The sequence below is a fragment of the Podarcis muralis genome, chromosome 4 (assembly GCF_964188315.1).
Source record: "Podarcis muralis chromosome 4, rPodMur119.hap1.1, whole genome shotgun sequence".
NCBI classification, from domain to species: Eukaryota; Metazoa; Chordata; class Lepidosauria; order Squamata; family Lacertidae; genus Podarcis; species Podarcis muralis.
In genome coordinates, this window is record NC_135658.1 from 84138342 (window position 1) to 84158814 (window position 20473).

The 20473-nt window shown below is 41.0% G+C and overlaps 1 protein-coding gene across 2 annotated transcripts in view; it reads right to left on the reverse strand.

Annotated features, from left to right (window-relative positions):
• PCCA (propionyl-CoA carboxylase subunit alpha) overlaps nucleotides 1-20473 on the reverse strand; it is a 225965-nt gene that overhangs the window by 128679 nt on the left and 76813 nt on the right. For both annotated transcript variants that reach the window (XM_077927686.1, XM_077927685.1), the window contains exons 11-14: nucleotides 19879-19973; nucleotides 14982-15132; nucleotides 6064-6207; nucleotides 4639-4713 (exon numbers count right to left, since the gene is read on the reverse strand). In XM_077927686.1, coding sequence (XP_077783812.1) covers nucleotides 4639-4713; nucleotides 6064-6207; nucleotides 14982-15132; nucleotides 19879-19973 — 465 coding nt within the window. The remainder of the gene's footprint in view (nucleotides 1-4638; nucleotides 4714-6063; nucleotides 6208-14981; nucleotides 15133-19878; nucleotides 19974-20473) is intronic.

The following is a 20473-nucleotide window of genomic DNA, read 5'->3' on the forward strand; positions in this document are numbered from 1 at the left end:
TGTCATCAGAAAAATCTCAAAATATCTCAAAGATACTCAATAATCAGCATGGTGGTTTTAGCTATCAACGTGCCATGGAGGAAAAGAAAAACAGGAAGTATTGAAAGGTCATGAGCATCGTTGTAGAGAAGGAAACTGATTATGTGAGATGTTTTGTATCATCGTCAATTTTAAAAAATTATCACCTAAATAGAAACCTAACCAAAACAAGCTAAGGTTGGAAAAAGTTCAGCCTTCCATCACCAGCAATGTAATGTTTGCAAACATCAACCTTCTCTCCCCCAAATATCCACAATAGGAACTATCAGAAACAGGTCAAGAAACTGCAGAGAGAAGAAGGCATAATTCCACAAGAAATACAGAATTAACTTTTCATTATATTTAAGACTCAAAAGCCTTGCGGCAAAATAGTGGCCACAATTCGGTATCTACATGAGTTTGGGGTTCCAAACATGCAAAATTATTGTTCAGGCTTAACATATCAGAACTTATTCATAAACATGAATACATTATTCATAAACAAGATTGACAGTTAAGTTCTTCAGAAACACCAAATATGGCATACCATGTTTGTACATTCACAATCTTTTTAGGTCCCCATGCTATCTATGCTGTCTACTGTTCTAACACAAGTTACAAACTAGTACAACGTACTTTTAGTCATTTAGCTGTTCTTTATATACACAGAGAACAGGGTGAAATTCCTGGCGACATCTCTCTCCGGCCTTGATTTTTTTTTTTTAAACCTCTCAATTCTTCTGACTCACAACAGCAATAGCTTCTTTTCTTTAGCCACAAGATGTGGAAATAAATGGTTAGAGAGGGTCAAAACTGACAATAACTAAAAAGAAATAATAAGCCAGTTAACAATCTGACTGTGCACAGCCTTGATGCACAATCTGACAACAGTGTTTCACTGTGTTACCTAATTCTCAGTGTAGAATATTCCTCTTATGTAGCTGAAGCCAATACTGAATTCATTCTGTCCCATATGGATGCCTAGGTCTCTGTTCAATACAGGAACTGTCCACAATTAGGAGGAGGATAGAAATCTAGAGCATTCTGCTTAAAATCATATTGGGGAAACAAATGCACGTTTATGATGGAGCAAGGTGACAGTTATATCAGCACACCACCAGAAAGCGATTAATTATGTCCAAATTGCAGGCAAACATGTTCACTGTAGTATGTCTTTTCGCAAAAAAAATAGCTTCTTTTGTTGCACTTGTAAACCTGGCTATTTTGAGTTCTAAAAGCAGCCACTGCCTATGCGGTTATTCAGTTAGAATGATAAAAGGAATGTGTGTTTCTGTATGCTTTGGGGCAAGGAACTTAAAACACAAATGCATTAAGATCAACACTACGGCTAAAATAAAAGCAGATGGGCTGGCCTCTCCACAGCTACAGTATGAGGTGTGAGGAAGGTAGGAATATACATAATGGAGATGGTTACAACACCACCACAGAAATGGATAGATGAGTTTTGCATCATGCACACACAAGCATCGACACCACACCAGGACTCAAGTTCTCTGTTTCATGCCAGATGTGTAGGAATGAAATGCTGGTAGTCAAATTGTAAGCCAAAACTATTTCAACTAATTTGTACATGCTGCCCCCTCCTTAACCTTCCCCATTCTTATTACTTCATGTGTGCCAGGGCTGAGCTCCAGCTGTAAACAAGCTACTTTAGACCCTCCTTAAGTAAAAGTATCTAGAAGTTTGACAGCTATCATTTATAGGAATGGCCAATAATGGAATTCAACGTTAAGGCATAATGTAGTGTCTTATTCCATGCCTTCCTTTCATCATGCACTGTCTACATCAGTGTTTTCTCAAACTTGGGTCTCCAGGTGTTTTCAGACTACAATTCCCATCATCCCTGACCACTGGTCCTGCTAGCTAGGGATGATGGGAGTTGTAGTCCAAAAACAGCTGGAGACCCAAGTTTGGGAAACACTAGTCTACACCTTCAATTTAAAGCATAAACAAACATCCCATGTCAGAGACAGTCAATGCTCCTATGCCAAAGGTAAACTCAAAGAGCAATACACACACCCAAAACCTTACTCTGAGAAGCTCGGCTTACAATAAAATGTTGCTGCATGGAGCGCGTGCTCAGTGTTACAGTCATTCAGTCCTCCTCACTAGGTAAAGGTAAAGGTAAAGGGAGCCCTGACCATTAGGTCCAGTCGTGACCGACTCTGGGGTTGCGGTGCTCATCTCGCTTTATGGGCCGAGGGAGCCAGCATACAGCTTCCGGGTCATGTGGCCAGCATGACTAAGCCGCTTCTGGCGAACCAGAGCAGCGCACGGAAACGCCGTTTACCTTCCCGCCGGAGCGGTACCTATTTATCTACTTGCACTTTGACGTGCTTTCAAACTGCTAGGTTGGCAGGAGCAGGGACAGAGCAACGGGAGCTCACCCCGTCGCGGGGATTCGAACCGCCAACCTTCTGATCGGCAAGTCCTAGGCTCTACCCACAGCGCCACCCGCGTCCCGTCCTCCTCACTACTCCTTTCTTATTCCCTCCCACCAGCCTTCCCATCCCTGCCCACAATAAACAATCAGCACTCCATAGCTGTATGGCATACTCCATCCCCAACTCAGGGCTTGTATTTTATTTTATTTAAATTATTATTCTTCTGCAACACTTGAAGTTCTCGCAGACCAGCTGATACCTCCTCTTGTGTGTGGATGGTGTCGTTTTGGTCACATAAAGATCCACGCTTACTTCTGAACATTAAAAATAAGAGTGAATTCGTGTATTAGAAAGAAAATGCTATGGCTTTTGCCATATAATTCAACTTTCTGAATCAAATAGCTTCCCACAGTTGTCAGATTAATGTCTTCATTTCGAAAGTTCTCTTTCAGCATAAAAAAAGACAAGCAAACAGTTTGCAAACGGGGGGGGGGGGGGGATCGCTGCTCTGTTTTTAACAAAATGGTGGCACTACACAGAAAGAGAAAGGGAAAGGCCCAGCCACGCTGTATGAGATCCTCAAAACCATTACTCTTAGGCTTCCAGGATAATTAAAATTTCTTCCCTCAGTACCACGATGGGCCACGTGAATCTATCAGGCATCTCCCACCCTTCATTTTCAATTCACCTCTCCCCCTAAGCACAAATCCCAACCCGCCATGTCTACCTGACAAGTGACAGCCCAATCTGATTAAATGCTTGCAAAGGAGAGGACTCATGGGCCTCCATGACAGGCCAAAAGTGATCACCATGGAGATACATAATTACAGCTGTCAACGCATCTACTGTCCTGCTGGCATCAATTTGATTGCTCCCAGCAATAATGATAGACAAAGCTTAGTATGCACTCTCTTGCACCCAATCACTTTGTCTATTCCGTGGTCCATTTAGCTGACATGCAACATTCGCACAAGCAAATAACAGCAGTAAGCAGAACATTTAAGGCATTTTAATTGTTTTTTTTTCTTTCTCTGGATGGCTCACAAGTGCAAATGTTATTACATAAAACTCCTGCTGCAGCATTAATTGAAGAAAGATTTGGTGGGACAAAGACTGTAGGGGGTACAGTTTGTCCATTATCACTTGTACTTTCAACAGGTCTCATGTTTAGAAAATTGCAAATTGCAAAAACTTGCAAGGGCAAAATATTTGACATCCTGTTAGCTATTACAACATGGTGAAAAACCTCAACCTGCCCCCAGAGTAATTACTGAAAATTATTTCTTAGTTCATTTGGGTTTCATTAAATATGCTTAAGATACATTCCCTCTGTAATAGCTGGGGTTTTTTTTATCTTCCATTCAACATCACATAGTGCCTGCTAAACCTTGACAATTTGTATTTCTCCTTTTAAGCTTTGAACACAGCATGGAGCCTTAAAGCCCAAGAAAGGGTCAGGTCCTCTCTAGGAAGCATATGGGCAAAAACAATTTAAGAAGTGAAATAAATCCTATATCCAATAACATCACCAAATTTAGGATCCGGCCTGTAATCTTATGCCATTTTTTCCATGCAAGTAATCATGGTAAATCATCATATTCACAGATGGTATCGGCTTGTCATTTCACAAAGCCGACACCATGCCATATATACACACTTATTACTTTGACTACCTTGATTATACAGAACAGAAGAGATGCCCTTGTCTTTTTTGTGCTGGTTGTTAAACAACCACTCTAAACAGACAGTCTACAACACTGAAATGTGTAATAATCACTTTTCATCAACTGTAGTAAATTGCGTTTGGTCTCTAAAGCTTGAAAGCTAAACAAATAGGACCACTCCTCTTTGGGGCATTTAGCACTTTGCAGGGATAGGCAATTGAACATTTTATTTTGCAGTTTGATCTTCTAGTTATAGTTACTGCTGCTCTAAAAACCAGGATTATAGGACAGATATCGCGAAAGTATAAATAATGGGTTTGTAGAATAGCTCCCTTTTTAAAAGCCAAATCCTGTTTCTTTTTGACTGTATCGTATTTCTAATTACTACAAGCTAACAGAATCTAACTCCATCTCCCTTAGTTAATAAACGAGTTTAAGGTGGCTTGTTTTAAGCAGCGCTGAACATGAACGACTTCTAGTGAATTCAATGAGATCTGTGGTTTCTTAGTGCCTGTGAAAATGAGAAACAAGGAAACATAAGAATTACTTACATTGGGCACATGCAGCGGCTCTTTGTACTGAGACAATCTACCAATAGATGGCAGACCAAAAGATTTGTAGGGATCCTAAAATGAAATTCAAACACAGGGAGGTATTAACTTTGTAAGACAAAGCACAGGAAACAAGGTTAAGTCACTGGGAAGCCAACGGTTTCCTCCACTTTAATTTTCAACCAACTATATTTTGTTTTCAAAATGACTTATTTTGGGGGGATATGAATTTGCTTCTTCCATTCAAGTCATGGAAGGTTTGTTAAAGCTAAAAACCTTCCTGCTGTGCCTTTATTAAGCCAAGGGCAATCTTTCTAAGAGAAGGCACAATAGTAGGGGCACAGACAGAGAACAAAAACACATAACACAAAAAGAAAATCCGAAAAAAACACAGACGAGCATTCAAGCTGCAATGTTTTCAGGATCACAACCCAAATAATTCACTAACACTTAATATATTTAAGGAACAACATAGTGCATAAATGCATGATTCTGCGGTGGTCAGTGTGAGAGTTGGAAAGTTTCTGTCCACCATTACAGTGTTAAATTCTCTGTTCAAAATCCCAGCTTGTCTTTATTTGATGAACACACAGAGACTGGACACAGAATCAATTAATGGCAGTACCAAAACCACTAGTAATATTAATATCACCTTGTGTTATTATAATGTTAATATTTTTAACCGCTTTGTAAACAAGTTGTACTTTGGGATTCACACAAGGTAATGTGTAGTGAACGTTAAGAAAAAGAATCAACCACCCCCACCCCTAAATGCCAGGGAGAGACATACAACACTGTTTAAACAAGGGAAAGGCTGTAAAGAAATGAATGAAAACACACACACACATTATAGAAACTGAAGATAACTGCCCAAAGCATTCACATTCATATTAGGAAACTAAAGTTGAGAATATTTCAGGCAAAGTCTTGGTTTCAAATCTTAGCGGATCGGTGTGCAAAAGTTTGGTTGGTTAGTTCTAAATAAAGAGGATTGTTTTTGTGTGTGGTTTTTTTTTTTTTTTAAGTAATTGGCAGTCACTATACTATCTAGTCATATTGAACATGTAGGGCAGCCACTTGACCTTTCCAGAGGATCCACTTGAAAAATAGCAAAGCTAGCACGAGTTCATAAGAAAGCTAATGTTGAAATAGCTCATGTTGAAATATTGTATGAAACTGCTAAAACATGGCATGACTGCAGAATACTCTTCTCCCAAATGTGGTATATAATTCCCGCCCCCGCCCCCAATCTTTGCATAAAGAAAGCAAAAAGGAAAAAAGAAACGCTACCCAAAAACCTTAAATCAATTACGTCACATGAAATGGATCAAGCTGAAAGACACAGTCTTGGGTGGTTTGCTACACCTGGCACTAACAGCTTCTTACACAGCCGTTCACCCTCCCAGACGTTAACAGTTATTTTACCTCAGCATACACTCGACATTCAACTGCCCAGCCGTTGATAGGAATATCAGCCTGTTTGTGCCTCAGAGGGTAACCCTTGGCAACACGGATCATTTCTTGGACTAGGTCCAGACCGGTAATGCATTCTGTGATGGGATGTTCAACCTGCAAGGTCAAGAACTGTCAGTCAGTACACAACAAAACAACTAAATTCTCCCCACCACCCAATAAAACAAAAAATACTGAAAACTCAAAAGGGGGTAATTTACAATAACGGCCATTCTTCTTGTCATATAGCTACTCAGGAGAGCAAGTCCTGCATTCAAGATGTATTGCAGAAATCAGACAGGAGCAATACAGCTAAGCAAAGCAAAACAAAATTGCAGGCAATGGGGGAAATTTTCATATATAGATATATAGATTTTTTTTAAAAAAACCAACACCTTGATATTTAATGATGAAGACTGAAGTTGTTTTTGAAGCATTTAGAGATGGGACTTTCGAAGTTGGTCTCTTTTTAAAAAATAATAATCTAGAAACACACAAAGTATTTTGACTGAAAGCTCAAAGTAGCTGGCTGATAATCAACCCATTCTGCTACACTTAACATGGCATGTACAGGAGCAGCCTACAATCTTCCATAGAACCAGACTAGCCTAAGTCTCACCCACACGCCTGCTTTCACTAACCTGTCCTGACAAGCAACCAGATTAGCGTAATCTTACATCAGTGCAGTGTAGCAGAAATGAGCAGATGGATCCTTCAGGTTTTTTTTTTCCCCCTCCAGACTTATCTGTGTAGTGCTTAGCATACACAATAGCTGAGCTGGACCAGTAGAATCACTGTGTGCTCTCAGCAAATAGCTGCTAACGGCTCAGGATGATGCTGTCAAGGGAATACCCCTCATTCACAGTGAAACCAAGCAGGAGAGCGAGTACACAAGTCTCTCTTGTTGTTAAGACGGATTTACGTACATGTGTATTTAACTTACCAAATGTAACTTAATCGGCATGGAAGAATTATAAAATAGCCACATGCAAAGGGAGCAAGTTAAGTAACTTGGTAGCCAAATTCTATAAAATTAATAAGTGCACTTGCCACATTGGTTTGAGAGAGAGAGAGAGAGAGAGAGAGAGATGGATGATCTGATCTGCCATTTTTAGTGTAAAATGCTTTTTTGTAGCTCAAGTCATGTATCTTTAAGACACCCTATTTTACAAGTGTTTCTCTATCCAGAGATGTCATACCACATGTATTTTGTGACACAGGAAAAGGTCACTGAACAAACTAGGTATTTCCCCTTCAAGTACATTAATTGAAGGAGAACATTTTGTCAATTGTAATATCCTTGCAGTGGGTCTTGCAAAAAAAAAAGAAGAAGAAGAAGAAGAAGATAGTAAAATAAACAGATGGCACCCATAATTAGTCCTCTGTGCATTTTGAGTTTGTTTACAGCACCATATTTTAAGACAGCCTGACAACTTTAATGACATCACTGAAATAAGTACCTTATATTTTTTTTTAAAAAAAGAAGAGATGTTGGACTGAAATGGGAATTTGAATGTGCAGCTTAGGAAGCAACTTTTGGCAAACACGTGATACTCCTCAGGTATGTCAAACATAATGGTACTTGAAGAGACTCCCAAAAGAATTCTGTACCTTCCCTGCCGATAGTGCTCAACTGACGCCATTCATGTTCTATTAAAACTTCACAAATTATCAACATTTTGGGGCGGATATAGTTTATTTTCTCAGGTTTTTAAAAAAAGTGTCTTTGAGATAACTACATCCTCAAAACCATGTTTTGGAAAATAACTGAATTCTTTGTAAAGGCATTTTAACTGTTTAATTTTATCTTCCTTTTCCCTTGAATCATCATCCCAATGTGAAATGAAACAGACCCATTGTAAAGTTTCATTGTTAATGATCAAACTAGGATGGAACTTCTCCGGAAAGCAAAGTATGGGTGTAGTTTATTCTCAAAACACTTACAAACATTTATTTAATCAATTCTTCAAAAGACATCTTTGTCTCTATAAACATTATTGTCTATTGCGTCAATATACTTCCTTTGTACAAAGCTGGGGGGGGGCAGGGGACAGGGAATGGGAATGGGGAAAAGTTGGGCATATTCATTTTGCTGAAACTATTTAAGCACTCTTGTTGTTCTACAAGAATGTAATCAAATTTATATATTTATTTTATGTGTTTTTCTTTTACATCTCTACTTGAAAAACAAGTCTATGCAGAAATGATAGGCCCCGTCAGAAGGATGCTGGCTTAGAAAGTTAGTAGCCTTGGCAGGTTAGCAGTCATTGGGCAACAGCAGCAACATCAAAAGAGAAGCAGTTTGAGAAGGTACTGCTATATTCAATGGGATGTTGGAAGTAGTTTGGAGTCCTTTAAGACAGACTAACTGTCAGACGCGAGTGGTGCTGTGGGTTAAACCACAGAGCCTAGGACTTGGTTCCTGCTCCTGCCAACCTAGCAGTTTGAAAGCACGTCAAAGTGCAAGTAGATAAATAGGTACTGCTCCGGCGGGAAGGTAAAGGGCATTTCCGTGTGCTGCTCTGGTTCGCCAGAAGCAGCTTAGTCATGCTGGCCTCATAACCCGGAAGCTGTACGCCGGCTCCCTCAGCCAGTAAAGCGAGATGAGCCCCGCAACCCCAGAGTCGGCCACGACTGGACCTAATGGTCAGTGGTCCCTTTACCTTTTTAACTGTCAGAAAACCACAGCTACTTAGAAGACACTCAAAAATATCTGAAAGTGTGACTGATGTGAGGCCTGCTCAAGGAAACTCTGTCCATTACGGAGATAAAGCCTACCTAAAACATAGCATTAATCCAACGAGAAACTCAAGTGGAAAGGGGCAAATTGCAGTTAGATGCTCTACCTCGACTGCTGAGGTCGTCTCAGTACTTTATTTCTAGAAAAAAGGTGCTGTTACTCACCATGAAGTTGTTACAGTAATTGCCACACCTTTAAACAACAAAAAACTAGAGGTGCTGGTACTGCGTACCATTTAGTGAACACACACACATAAGCACTGGGTCTTCTGATCGGCACCTTTGGTGGTCCTACATGCCCCTGTGGTTAAGCTGGTCGTTACTAGAGACCGAGCCTTTAATGTTGCAGGTACTGTTCTGTGGAACTCCATGCTAACAGATGTTTAGGAAGAACCATCCCTGCTATTTTGTCGGCATAATCTAAAAACTCTATTATCCAGACAAGCCTTTCAAACTTGAGGTTCTTTGCCAACTAGTTCCTATTGATGTGTTCGGTTTTTATTGTAATACTGACAGAACATCTTTACTGGAGAAAATTACTGAACTCCAACCTACTTCAGCTAGGATTCACATTTATGTAATAAAGATATAGACACACAGACTTTTAACAGAAAATGAAAAATGGAACTCCTGACTTTGCACATATCAAGTGTTCTCAAAACGTGTTCTCCATGCAATACCAGCATGACCCTCCTTCTTTAGTAAATGACAAAACAATTGCATGCAATCTAAATATATATCATATAGGAGGAGCGGGCAATTTTCAAGAACCTTTTCGATCTGGAGTTAGGCATAGTTTGGGCACAGAAATGGCTTTGGTTGAGGTTTATGATGACCTCTGTTGGGCAACACACAGAGGGAGTGCATCACTGCTAATTCTCCTTGATTTCTCAGCAGTTTCTAATAATATTGACCATAGTATTGTTCTAGAGCGACTGTCTAAGTTGGGGTTGGATGGCATAGTGCTGTGGTGGTTCCAGTCATACTTGGGTGGTTTTTTTCAGAGAGTGGTACTTGGGAAATGTAGTTTGGCCATGTAGAGCCTTCAATGTGGGATTCCACAGGATACGATTTCGTCCCCCATGCTGTTCAACATCTACATGAAACCACTGAATGGGGTCGTCCAGGGTTTTGGAGTATGTTGTCAACAGTATCCTGATGAAACATATGCTCCACTTCTCATTTACATCTACAGGCGTGACACTGGATGGGCTAGACCAGGCATCCCCAAACTTGGCCCTCCAGATGTTTTGGAACTACAACTCCCACCATCTCTGACCACTGGACCTGTTAGCTAGGGATGATGGGAGTTTTAGTCCCAAAACTTCTAGAGGGCCAAGTTTGGGGATAGCCTGGGCTAGAGCAATGTTTTATCTTGGTAATGGGTGCTTGATGAGAACCAGTAATCTGAACCTTAATGCAAACAAGACTAAGGCACTGTTAGTGGGTGGTTCTCTAGACCAGATTGATGGGATGTGGCTGGCACTGGATCAGGTTACACGCCCTCTGAAAGAGAAGGTATGTAGCTTGGTGGTACTGTTGCTTGAAGCTCAGGTGACCTCAGTTTGCTTCAAATGCTTTCTATCAGCTTCAACTGATGACTCAGGTGCACCCCATCTATGTCTACCTTCTGTTGTCTATGTTCTGATAACCTCTGGGTTGGATTACTGCAATGTGCTATACATAGGGCAGCCTTTGAAGTTGGTACAGAAATTGCAGCTGTTACAGAATTTAGCAGCCAGACTGATGACCAGGACAGGACAGCCCAAACATATAACAAACATATAACAACACTTCTGGCATGACTGCACTGGCCACCAATCAGCGTCTGAGCTCAGTTCAAAGTGCGGGTTTTGACCTATAAAGCCTAATGTAGTTCAAGACTGCAAGAGCTCAAGGACCACCTCTCCCCACATGAACCAGCCCAGACCCTGTAATCATCATTTGAGGCCCTTCTCCAAGTGTCTCCTTCATGGAAGATTCAGAGGGTGGGTACATGAGAACAGGCTTTTTTAGCGGTGGTTCCCCATTTGCTGGGAGGGTGCAGCCTTTTTTCAGGCATCAGGCAAATACTTTCCTTTTTACCTGGGCTTCTGACCATTAATCTGAAGGGTTTTCAAGTACTTGTTGACTCTTTTTAGTGGAGCAGAATCTGCAGGACCTATCTTTTATTTGTATAGATGGGGGGAAGGTGTTAGGTTTTTGCTGACTGTATTTATTTTAACTGGTTTTAGTATTTCTATTGTGTCTGTAAGTTGCTTTAAGTCATTTCCATGAGCAAAGCAACTAATAAATAATAATAATGTTGAAGATGGTCGAGAGTTTGAGATTTCCCTTTGATTTAACCAGCAGCAGGCAGCATTAACAATTCTACTTTGCATTTTCTGCCATTTATTTCTGGCACATTTTCCTTTATTTCAGTTTCATCACTTTATTCTCTATCCCCCCACCAAGTGGCTGTCTGGCTGAGTAACAATGTTTGGACTTCAGGCTGTGTGTATAACTTCGACATCCTTCTTTCCATTCTCCATTCTCCTCCTCTTTCCTTCCTTCCTTGGCTATTTGTGATTTGAAGGTGGAGCCAGAAACACAAACACACAGCCTAGTATAACATAGCCACCATAGCACTCTCTTGTGTTTCCCAACTGGGTTATTTTATTTTCTGTCCCCTAAAACAGTAAGATTGTGGAAGCTATGGCCATAAGAGCACATTACTGTTACTCTTTGGTAGAAAAACACCACAGCATTCTAAACAGCGAGTTAGGCTCTACAGTGGTACCTCAGGTTACATACGCTTCAGGTTACATACGCTTCAGGTTACATACGCTCCAGGTTACAGACTCCACTAACCCAGAAATATTACCTCAGGTTAAGAACTTTGCTTCAGGATGAGAACAGAAATTGTGCTCCGGCAGCGCAGCGGCAACAGGAGGCCCCATTAGCTAAAATGGTGCTTCAGGTTAAGAACAGTTTCAGGTTAAGAATGGACCTCCGGAACAAATTAGGTACTTAACCCGAGGTACCACTGTATCTCAATCCCTTTGGCTAGCCATTTAAGCCCCAAGAAGCCAGAGACAGCATCTCACTCTGTACCTTCAATCCTTATAGGAACAGAGAAAGCTTTAGAAAGATTGGTTAAATGATGTTGGCTTTGTGCATATGTGGGAGCACTTTAGAGAAAAAGATCTGAAATACAGTATGTGAAAATTTATAATAGTGGGGAATCAGGTTGAATACAATGGTGTACGTGGAACACACAGACTTGCAATGTGAAGTATGAAATTGTGCTTGGCTCTATTGCGATATTTATGCTGGAGTTGAGGTTCAACAAGTTCTTCCTGCATTCAGCATGAGTATTTCTACATCTGACCTATTCTACATTTTATTTACTGTATGATTGAATGCAAAAGTGTGGAACAAGTCTCTCTGGTAGCCAGAGAAATGCAAGCAAGAGACACAAGACCACTCTCTTCAACCACTTCTTCAGAGTATGTAAAGCTATAAATTTCTTCATTCACTTCATGATGATAGTGTTCATGTTCAATTGTGATCCTCCTGCCCCCACCAATCCCACTGCTCAAAGTCCTGTACAGTGGTACCTCAGGTTAAGTACTTAATTCGTTCCGGAGGTCCGTTCTTAACCTGAAACTGTTCTTAACCTGAAACACCACTTTAGCTAATGGGGCCTCCTGCTGCTGCCACGCCGCCGGAGCACAATTTCTGTTCTCATCCTGAAGCAAAGTTCTTAACCCGAGGTAATATTTCTGGGTTAGCGGAGTCTGTAGCCTGAAGCGTATGTAACCTGAAGCGTATGTAACCCGAGGTACCACTGTACTGCAGTGTCCCTGTCTTACATACGGAGCTCAGTGCAGAGCAGCAGCAAAACAGATCAGGGAAGAGCAAAGTGTCCGAGAGCTCCTCTTCAGGTCTTGATAAGCCAATGTTTGGCTTAGCGCATTGTGCAAATCAACCAGAGTCCTCTGATATATTCAGCTCAGTGTCTTGCTTACAATTTGTGTTTTTCATGTGCAATCACCGAGGGTGCTGCAAAAACTTCCCAGATGGAGAAACCCTGTCGTTGGAAACTTTAGAAAGCCTGTTTAAACACTATTCAGTCAGATCTGTTCTTTCCAACTTTATCGGAAATGCACTAAGCTTTAATTAAAATGTTTGTTAGGTGCATTTCTCTAATTCCTCTATCTTGGCTGTGTATTGTCTCTAATTAGTGTTTCAGTTTGAAGCTGGTGAGTAGTAATTTTATTGGCCTCATCTACAGTTTTCCCAATTGATCTGTCACTTTCCCCCAACCCTCAAACTTTGATGCCTATTAGCAGACTTGTAACTAGCCATCTAAGCTTTTCTCCCTTTTTAATTAAGAGCCAAACTTAGTAATTCTCATAAAGCTTTTTTCCTCCAAATTTAACTCTAGAGCCAGGAGAATCTGCAGATGTGTTTGTGTTTACAGTCAATTTTTAAATGACACGCTGCTGCTGCTGCCTTCTCTAACATCCATGTTCTGGGGAGCCCAAGATTGCTAGACAGCTCCTTCATTTGCTGCTTTTGCACTATACCTGGAAATATCTGCATCCACCAAACTGAGTTTTGAAAGGCTGTATTTGACCGCATTTAGAGGCTTCTTTCAAAAACCTACTTTAAAGGTAAAGGTAAAGGTACCCCTGCCCGTTCAGGCCAGTCTTGACAGACTCTAGGGTTGTGCGCCCATCTCACTCTAGAGGCCGGGGGCCAGCGCTGTCCGGAGACACTTCCGGGTCACGTGGCCAGCGTGACATCGCTGCTCTGGCGAGCCAGAGCCGCACACGGAAACGCCGTTTACCTTCCCGCTAGTAAGCGGTCCCTATTTATCTACTTGCACCCGGGGGTGCTTTCGAACTGCTAGGTTGGCAGGCGCTGGGACCGAGCAGCGGGAGCGCACCCCGCCGCGGGGATTCGAACCGCCAACCTTTCGATCGGCAAGCCCTAGGCGCTGAGGCTTTTACCCACAGCGCCACCCGCGTCCCAAAACCTACTTTAGACTATCTTAAAGTTTTTTATTTAATGGCAGCTCAGCTCATGGCACTCTTCAGAGGAAAATATTTTATTCTATGCGTCTCTCCATTGCTCATTTGCTACCTTGATTACACTGTTTTCATGATCACAAAATGTTAAGACCATTTAGCTGCGGTGGGGGGGGGGCGGGATGAGAAATTCCAAAGGCACAACACAAAAAGGTCTTCAACAGGAGCCATACTCTGCCTGGCACAAAGGAATGAATGAGCAACTGTGAGCCAGCATCTGCATCTATGTGCCCAGTCTTGCATTCTGCTCTCTTTTCACAAGAGCTGATACTATCTTGTTGTAAGAATTACAGTGGGACCTCGGGTTGGGAACGTGGTCCGTGCAGGAGGCACGTTCGCAACCCACATCGCCGCATCTGTGCACGCGTGGGTTGCGGGTCGTAATTCAGCGCTTCTGCACATGCGTGAGCACCGAAACCCGGAAGCAACCTGTTCTGGTACTTCTGGGTTCAGCGCGGTGCGCAACCTGAAATCGCGTAACCTGAAGCATCTGTAAACCGAGGTTCCACTGTATTTTGAATGTTTTCCAGAAGCAATGTTGAGTTCTGTTCTGCCATATTGTTTCTACATTATGAAGGCTGCAGATATTTGGAGGCAATGAAAATTATTTTCATGGGTAAATTTGCTAGTGTATGATACCCGCAACCATCACTTCAGTCACTGTAACTTCCTACATAACATTTCTGCTGCAACACCACTCTGGTCCACATTTTACGTGTTCAAAGAGTTTTAAGATTTTAGCTGAAATGTATCCTTTGCCAAGGCATGCCAAGGTCAAACTACATGCCTTGTTTCCCTATAAACAGTATGATGATTGACAAGCACGAGTGCACATTCACCAGATCGAGTAAACTTCTCTGTTCAAGGTCTAACTCAAAATCACCACTGTCCAGCACAACATATCACAACCACAAACTCAAGTGAGGAAATCAGCACTGAGAATAAAATGCTATCTTAGTGTTGCTCTGCTATGGGGTTTTGAAGAAACTTGAAAAGTTTTTAGCATAAAAATACAATTTTTCATCCACCCATATTCTAAAAGTAGTGTACCTCTCCTCCTTCTCACTCCCCCAGTACCTGAAGTCTAGTGTTCATTTCCAAGAAGAAGAAATTCTTTTTTGAGTCTATAAGGAATTCCACTGTTCCAGCAGATGAGTATTTTACAGCTTTTGCAAGAGCCACTGCTTGTTCTCCCATAGCTCTGCGTGTCTCAGGATCCAGGAAAGTGCTACACGAGTAGAGAGAAAATGTGTTGGAGGGGTTAAATTCAGCAAAGGGAATTTTTGATACTTTAAGACACCCAAATATCAAGAGGAAATGTAATGTGAAGTAACTGCCACCCAAAGCAAACCATTAAACACTGGTAACTACATGCTTGCGAATTACGTTTTAAAAAACCCTGACTTTTAATAATCAACCAACAAAATTAATGCTAAAATTAAACATTCTAAGTTCACATATTTCAAAATCTGTGTCCAAGTCGGTAATGTAATTTAAACACTAGCTGATCACAGCTGTCCCTTATTTTGAAATATTGAAAGAATACCCCTTACATAAGCCACATTTCTCAAGGTCATTTAGAAAATATGGAACACTTCTACCAATCAGATTTTTTGGTCTACTTAACCAATATGCAAGGATGCTGTATAGGAGAAATATGGACTTCATTTCTACTACTACTACTTCTACTACTACTACTACTACTACTACTACTATTATTATTATTATTATTATTATTATTATTATTATTATTATTATTATTATTATTTCTTCCTCGTCCTTCATTATAAAGGCAGGTTACAACAATATAAAAACAAAAAAATTCCTTCCAGTAGCACCTTAAAGACCAACTAAGTTAGTTATTGGTATGAGCTTTCGTGTGCATGCACACTTCTTCAGATACACACAGTGCATGCACACGAAAGCTCATACCAAGAACTAACTTAGTTGGTCTTTAAGGTGCTACTGGAAGGAATTTTTTTGTTTTGACTATGGCAGACCAACACGGCTACCTATCTGTAACAATATAAAAGTACAGTATTAAAATAATTTACAACCAGAAGAACAGAACGTCAAAAGCGTGCACCTTCAGCATACAATAAAAGCTATACAATGGTGGTGTTAAGACATGTCTACAGGGGAATTCCACCATTTAGGGGCTGCCACAGAGAAAGCCCTCTCAGATTGCCATTCCCACATTCCACATGCTGCCCAGAGGGGGGCTGTCCGCTGCATCTCTACAATTCACTGCTCTGGCCTTGTCTCCTTCCTGTCAATGTCCACTGGGGACAGTTAATTCTGCTATTTCTCTGCATTTGGTGTGATTTGAACTGCTGAGAATTTCAGGTGCTCAGAGGAGATACGCGCAGAGCATTCCCTTGAGGCCAGGCAGCAATTATTCTTTCACACTTTAAATGCCAACTTTTTGGATAGAAGAGGGGCTTGCTTCCAGTTCTATTTCAGACAAAGAGCTCCAGTCCCTGATTTGCCAGCAAGGACAGTTGCTAGGGTCCTCAAGTTGTGTGTGTGTGTGTGTGTGTGTGTGTGTGTGTGTGGAGAAGCAATACCATTACAAGAATTCAACTTTTTAATGCAATTCTACACCATCTCCAAATTGCAGTGGTGTTATCTATATGTTCACAACATGTGTGTTTTCTCAGAGAACTGAGGCAATAGACAGAGGGCTGGATGGATGAATGACTGAAAATCTTGAAATGAGAACCTTGCCGTTCCAAACTGAACTGTGTTAACGTTTCAACTTTAGCCTGTTACTCTGAATATGACATACAATGACAGTAACAGCTTGCATCTTAAATTATTCTCTCAACTTTACCCTAAAGCTGAAAGTTTTAATTTTCTGTTTTTCTTACTTTGATTCATCTGTTCCACACAGCAGGGCTCTCTTCCCTCCCCTTCGTGGACACAGCTGTTTCTTCTGCCCTCGAGTGCAGTTGTCGAACCCTCTTGGGATTCCCTCTTAAGACTGTTCCCCCAACCAGCAAGTTTCCTCACTACAGGGTACTAAATATATCATCTTCCAGAGGCTTGCCAATTCAGAAAAATATATATATTCTAGCAGTGCTTCTCTGTACTGTTTTGGTATTTCAAATGTAAAAGTTTTACTACTTTTACCTATCAAAGCATGGCATAGGTTGCTCCCACCTTCACTCTGTGAAGTAATCCAAGCATACAAGAGCATGCAGAATTTTGAAAAAGTAAAATATGGCAAAAATTGTTAATTTGAAAAACTGCAAATGTGGTGAAAATTGTAATTTGAAAAACCGAAACCTGTCTCCATTCTCATCTCCAAGAAGCAAAAGAAGCTTCAACATAGTACTGAAAAACAAATATTTTATCAAATATTAAGAATGCTTCAAAAAAAATAAATCGCCCAGTGTATTTCTGTTGGTGTCATTTTTGGGCACAAAATGAAGGTTTTCCTATCAAGCCAACATCTCTCACTTTTCCCCCTTCATCTATTCTCATCCAGTCCACTTTGAAGCAAACACCACAAGTATTTTATTATACTTCTTATATTAGAGTGGTAAATCAAAGAAATGTAATAATCTCAATGGCAAGGGAGCCAGAGAATAAGAAGAGAGCTGTGCAACAGAAGGCATTTCCTGTGCTTAAAATGTAATGAAAATCTGTGATTATTAAGCTCCTACAAGGAGCTGGGTGCTGTACAGGAATAATGATAAATAAAACCAGCGTGCCAATTCACGGTCTAAGAAAATAAGACACACTAGGGAAGGTGGAGGGAGAATGAGTGGAGGAAGACAGCAGTGGGATAAGGAAGCGGAACACATTTTAGGAGGATCTGCAGTTTTCACAATACCTTTGTCCCACTGAAGCCCTCGCTAATCCAAAACAAAAAACTTTTATAGTAAACTTGTTAGGCTCTCATGACTATGGCTTGTGGTGACATATGGAATGGACCTCTAATCCACAAACCTCCTTCTCTATCACTACACAGAGGCACATGCAATAAGGGTCAGCCAATTTTGCCATCCATCAGCTCCTCCTTGTATCTCACAGGACCCCTGATGTTTGAGGTTGCTGGAAAGTAAAGTTCAGGGCTGAGCAGAATAAACTTTTTGCTTCTCTGGATCCAAGCAGTACAAAATTATGCTTGCACTAGGACACAAAGTGCTCACTAAGAAGGGGGGGTGTCTCCTTGAACGTCCAGTTCACTGTCTGCTTGAAATCCAAATTCTCATATATTTCTAGGGAATTATCAAATCTGAACCGGCAATTTTATTTATTTACAAAATGCAGCATGTGCGTAAAGCTATGGCACAGATATTATGTACTGTTATTGGCTTGGAGTCATTCTGTACATACAATTAACTTTCTTCTAATTTTCTGATGGCGGTCCAGCATTTCAAAATTTGAAATGCCACACATAATCCTTTTAATCTGAATGAAACAGATTTCAGAAATCCATGACCCTCACAGCAAAGAACTTTGCATGGAACAAAGAGTCATTCCAAATTAATATTGCAACAAATTAGAAATTACTGTTTAATAGTCTCTGTGGTGAGAAATAGGAAAGAATCCCAAGCTAGTAGTTAATACACTGATATCCTTTTCCCTTCTACTTCTGCAGTAAGCAATATTTTAAACAATGAAAAACTAATGCTGCATAAAGTTGGCAGAGCAAGTGCAAGTGTTCTTGGACAACACTGATTATCTTGATGCATTTCAATCTAGGTCAAGGCCTGATTTTGCAGCTGAACTGGTCTTGGTAGCCCTGATGGATGACCCATATCGGAAGGAACGGGTGAGTGCAACCGTGCTAGTATTACTCAATCTCACAGTGACTTTTGATGCCAGTGACCATTGTATCCTCTTGGATTGCCTGTGTGGGATGTGTACTGGATACTCCCAATAGCCTCCAATACAGTAGTCAAGCTTTGGGAAGAGTCCCCTTCAAATCGCTGGCAACTGTGCTATGGGGTTCCACAGGCCACTATTTTGTCTCCAACACTTTTTAACATCTATATGAAGCCATTATGTGTGTCCACTGTGTTTTAGAGCACAGTGCCATCAGTAGACTGATGACACACAGCTCTACTTCATCTGAGCCAGGAGAGACTGTGCAAGCTCTGAACCAGTGTCGAAATGCAGCGGTGGACTGGATGAGAGCCAATAAAGTGAGTTTGAATCTTGGGAATCTTGGGAAGACAGAGGCTCTGTAGGCAGGTGGTTCCTGTGTCCAGATGATAGACCGGTTGCCTGTTCTGGATGGGGCTACACTTCCTCTAAAGGAGCAGGTATGTAGCTTGAGGCTACTCCTAGATACATCTTTGTAATTAGAAGACAGCCTTTGATCAGCTTTGACTGGTATGCCAGACATGGGAATACTTTGCCACTGTAGTCCATGCACTGGGAACTTCAAGATTGGATTACTGCAACACACTATGTGAGATGGCCCTTTGAGCTGGTATGGAAGCTCCAGCTGATGCAGACTGCTGAGTGGGGCAGAAAGCCAACAACATGTGACACCTCTGTTGAAATATTTGCACTGGCTGCCCATATCCAAGTTTTTGTGTCAGTATACAAAGCCCGGACAACTTAGGTCCAAGATACCTTAAACTGTCCTTTTATAACAGCCCGATCACCAAGATCACCTGAAGGAGCATTGCTAGTTGTCCTGCATCTTACAGAGGCCTGATTGGCCTACACAAGAGGTCAGACAATTAGTGTCACTGGTCCATGTTGTGCAACACTCTTCCAGCAGAGATTCACAGGCATTCTCACTTTTTACATCCAGGCATCTCTTGAAGGCTTTTTTATGCTGACATTTTATACAGTTATCTGAGTAGCTAGTCACTTTAATAATTGCTTTGTACTCCTGTAAATTTGTTGTTGTTGTTCTATAGCACCCTGATGTTTTGCTACAGGGTGGTGTATAAATACTTCTGTGAATTAAATAAAACAATTTATGCTCCTAAGGAGCATGCACACTTACCTTGGTGCTTCTTCAATAACTTTCTGATTTCTCCTCTGAATAGAACACTCTCTTTCATTCAGCCACAAGGCGTTGCCATGTTTATCAGCCAATACCTAGTAGAAGGTCACTGTTAATAAATAAATGCATTGCTTTTCTCTCTCCATCCCAGTGCCACCAATGGAAATAATTCAATGGAAATAATCAATGGAAATAATTCATTGCATTCATAAAATTATAGAAAAGATGTTTTAAACAAAAGATCAGTAATAAACACACATTATTCAGAGCTTCTCACACTCTGTTCCATTGTTGAGTTCCAGGAAGAAATCTGTACAAGCCTTGGGCTCCTCAGAAACCACATAGCAAATTAATTGGGGCACACTGCATTTGTCAGAACACACTGAGTGTGTTTGCACATAATGCTACACGGTGAGGTTACGTGCACAAGCTTCTGTGAGCCAGAGTATAGTGTTAGGCACACCCTCCTTATGACCAGAAAAAGGAGTAAGTCAGGATTCAATTTCACTTTAGCAGATACAACTGACTAGAGTTTATATGTTATACCACAATGACTGGTTGTACAAGCCAAAAAAAAAGCCCAACTGAATCCTGT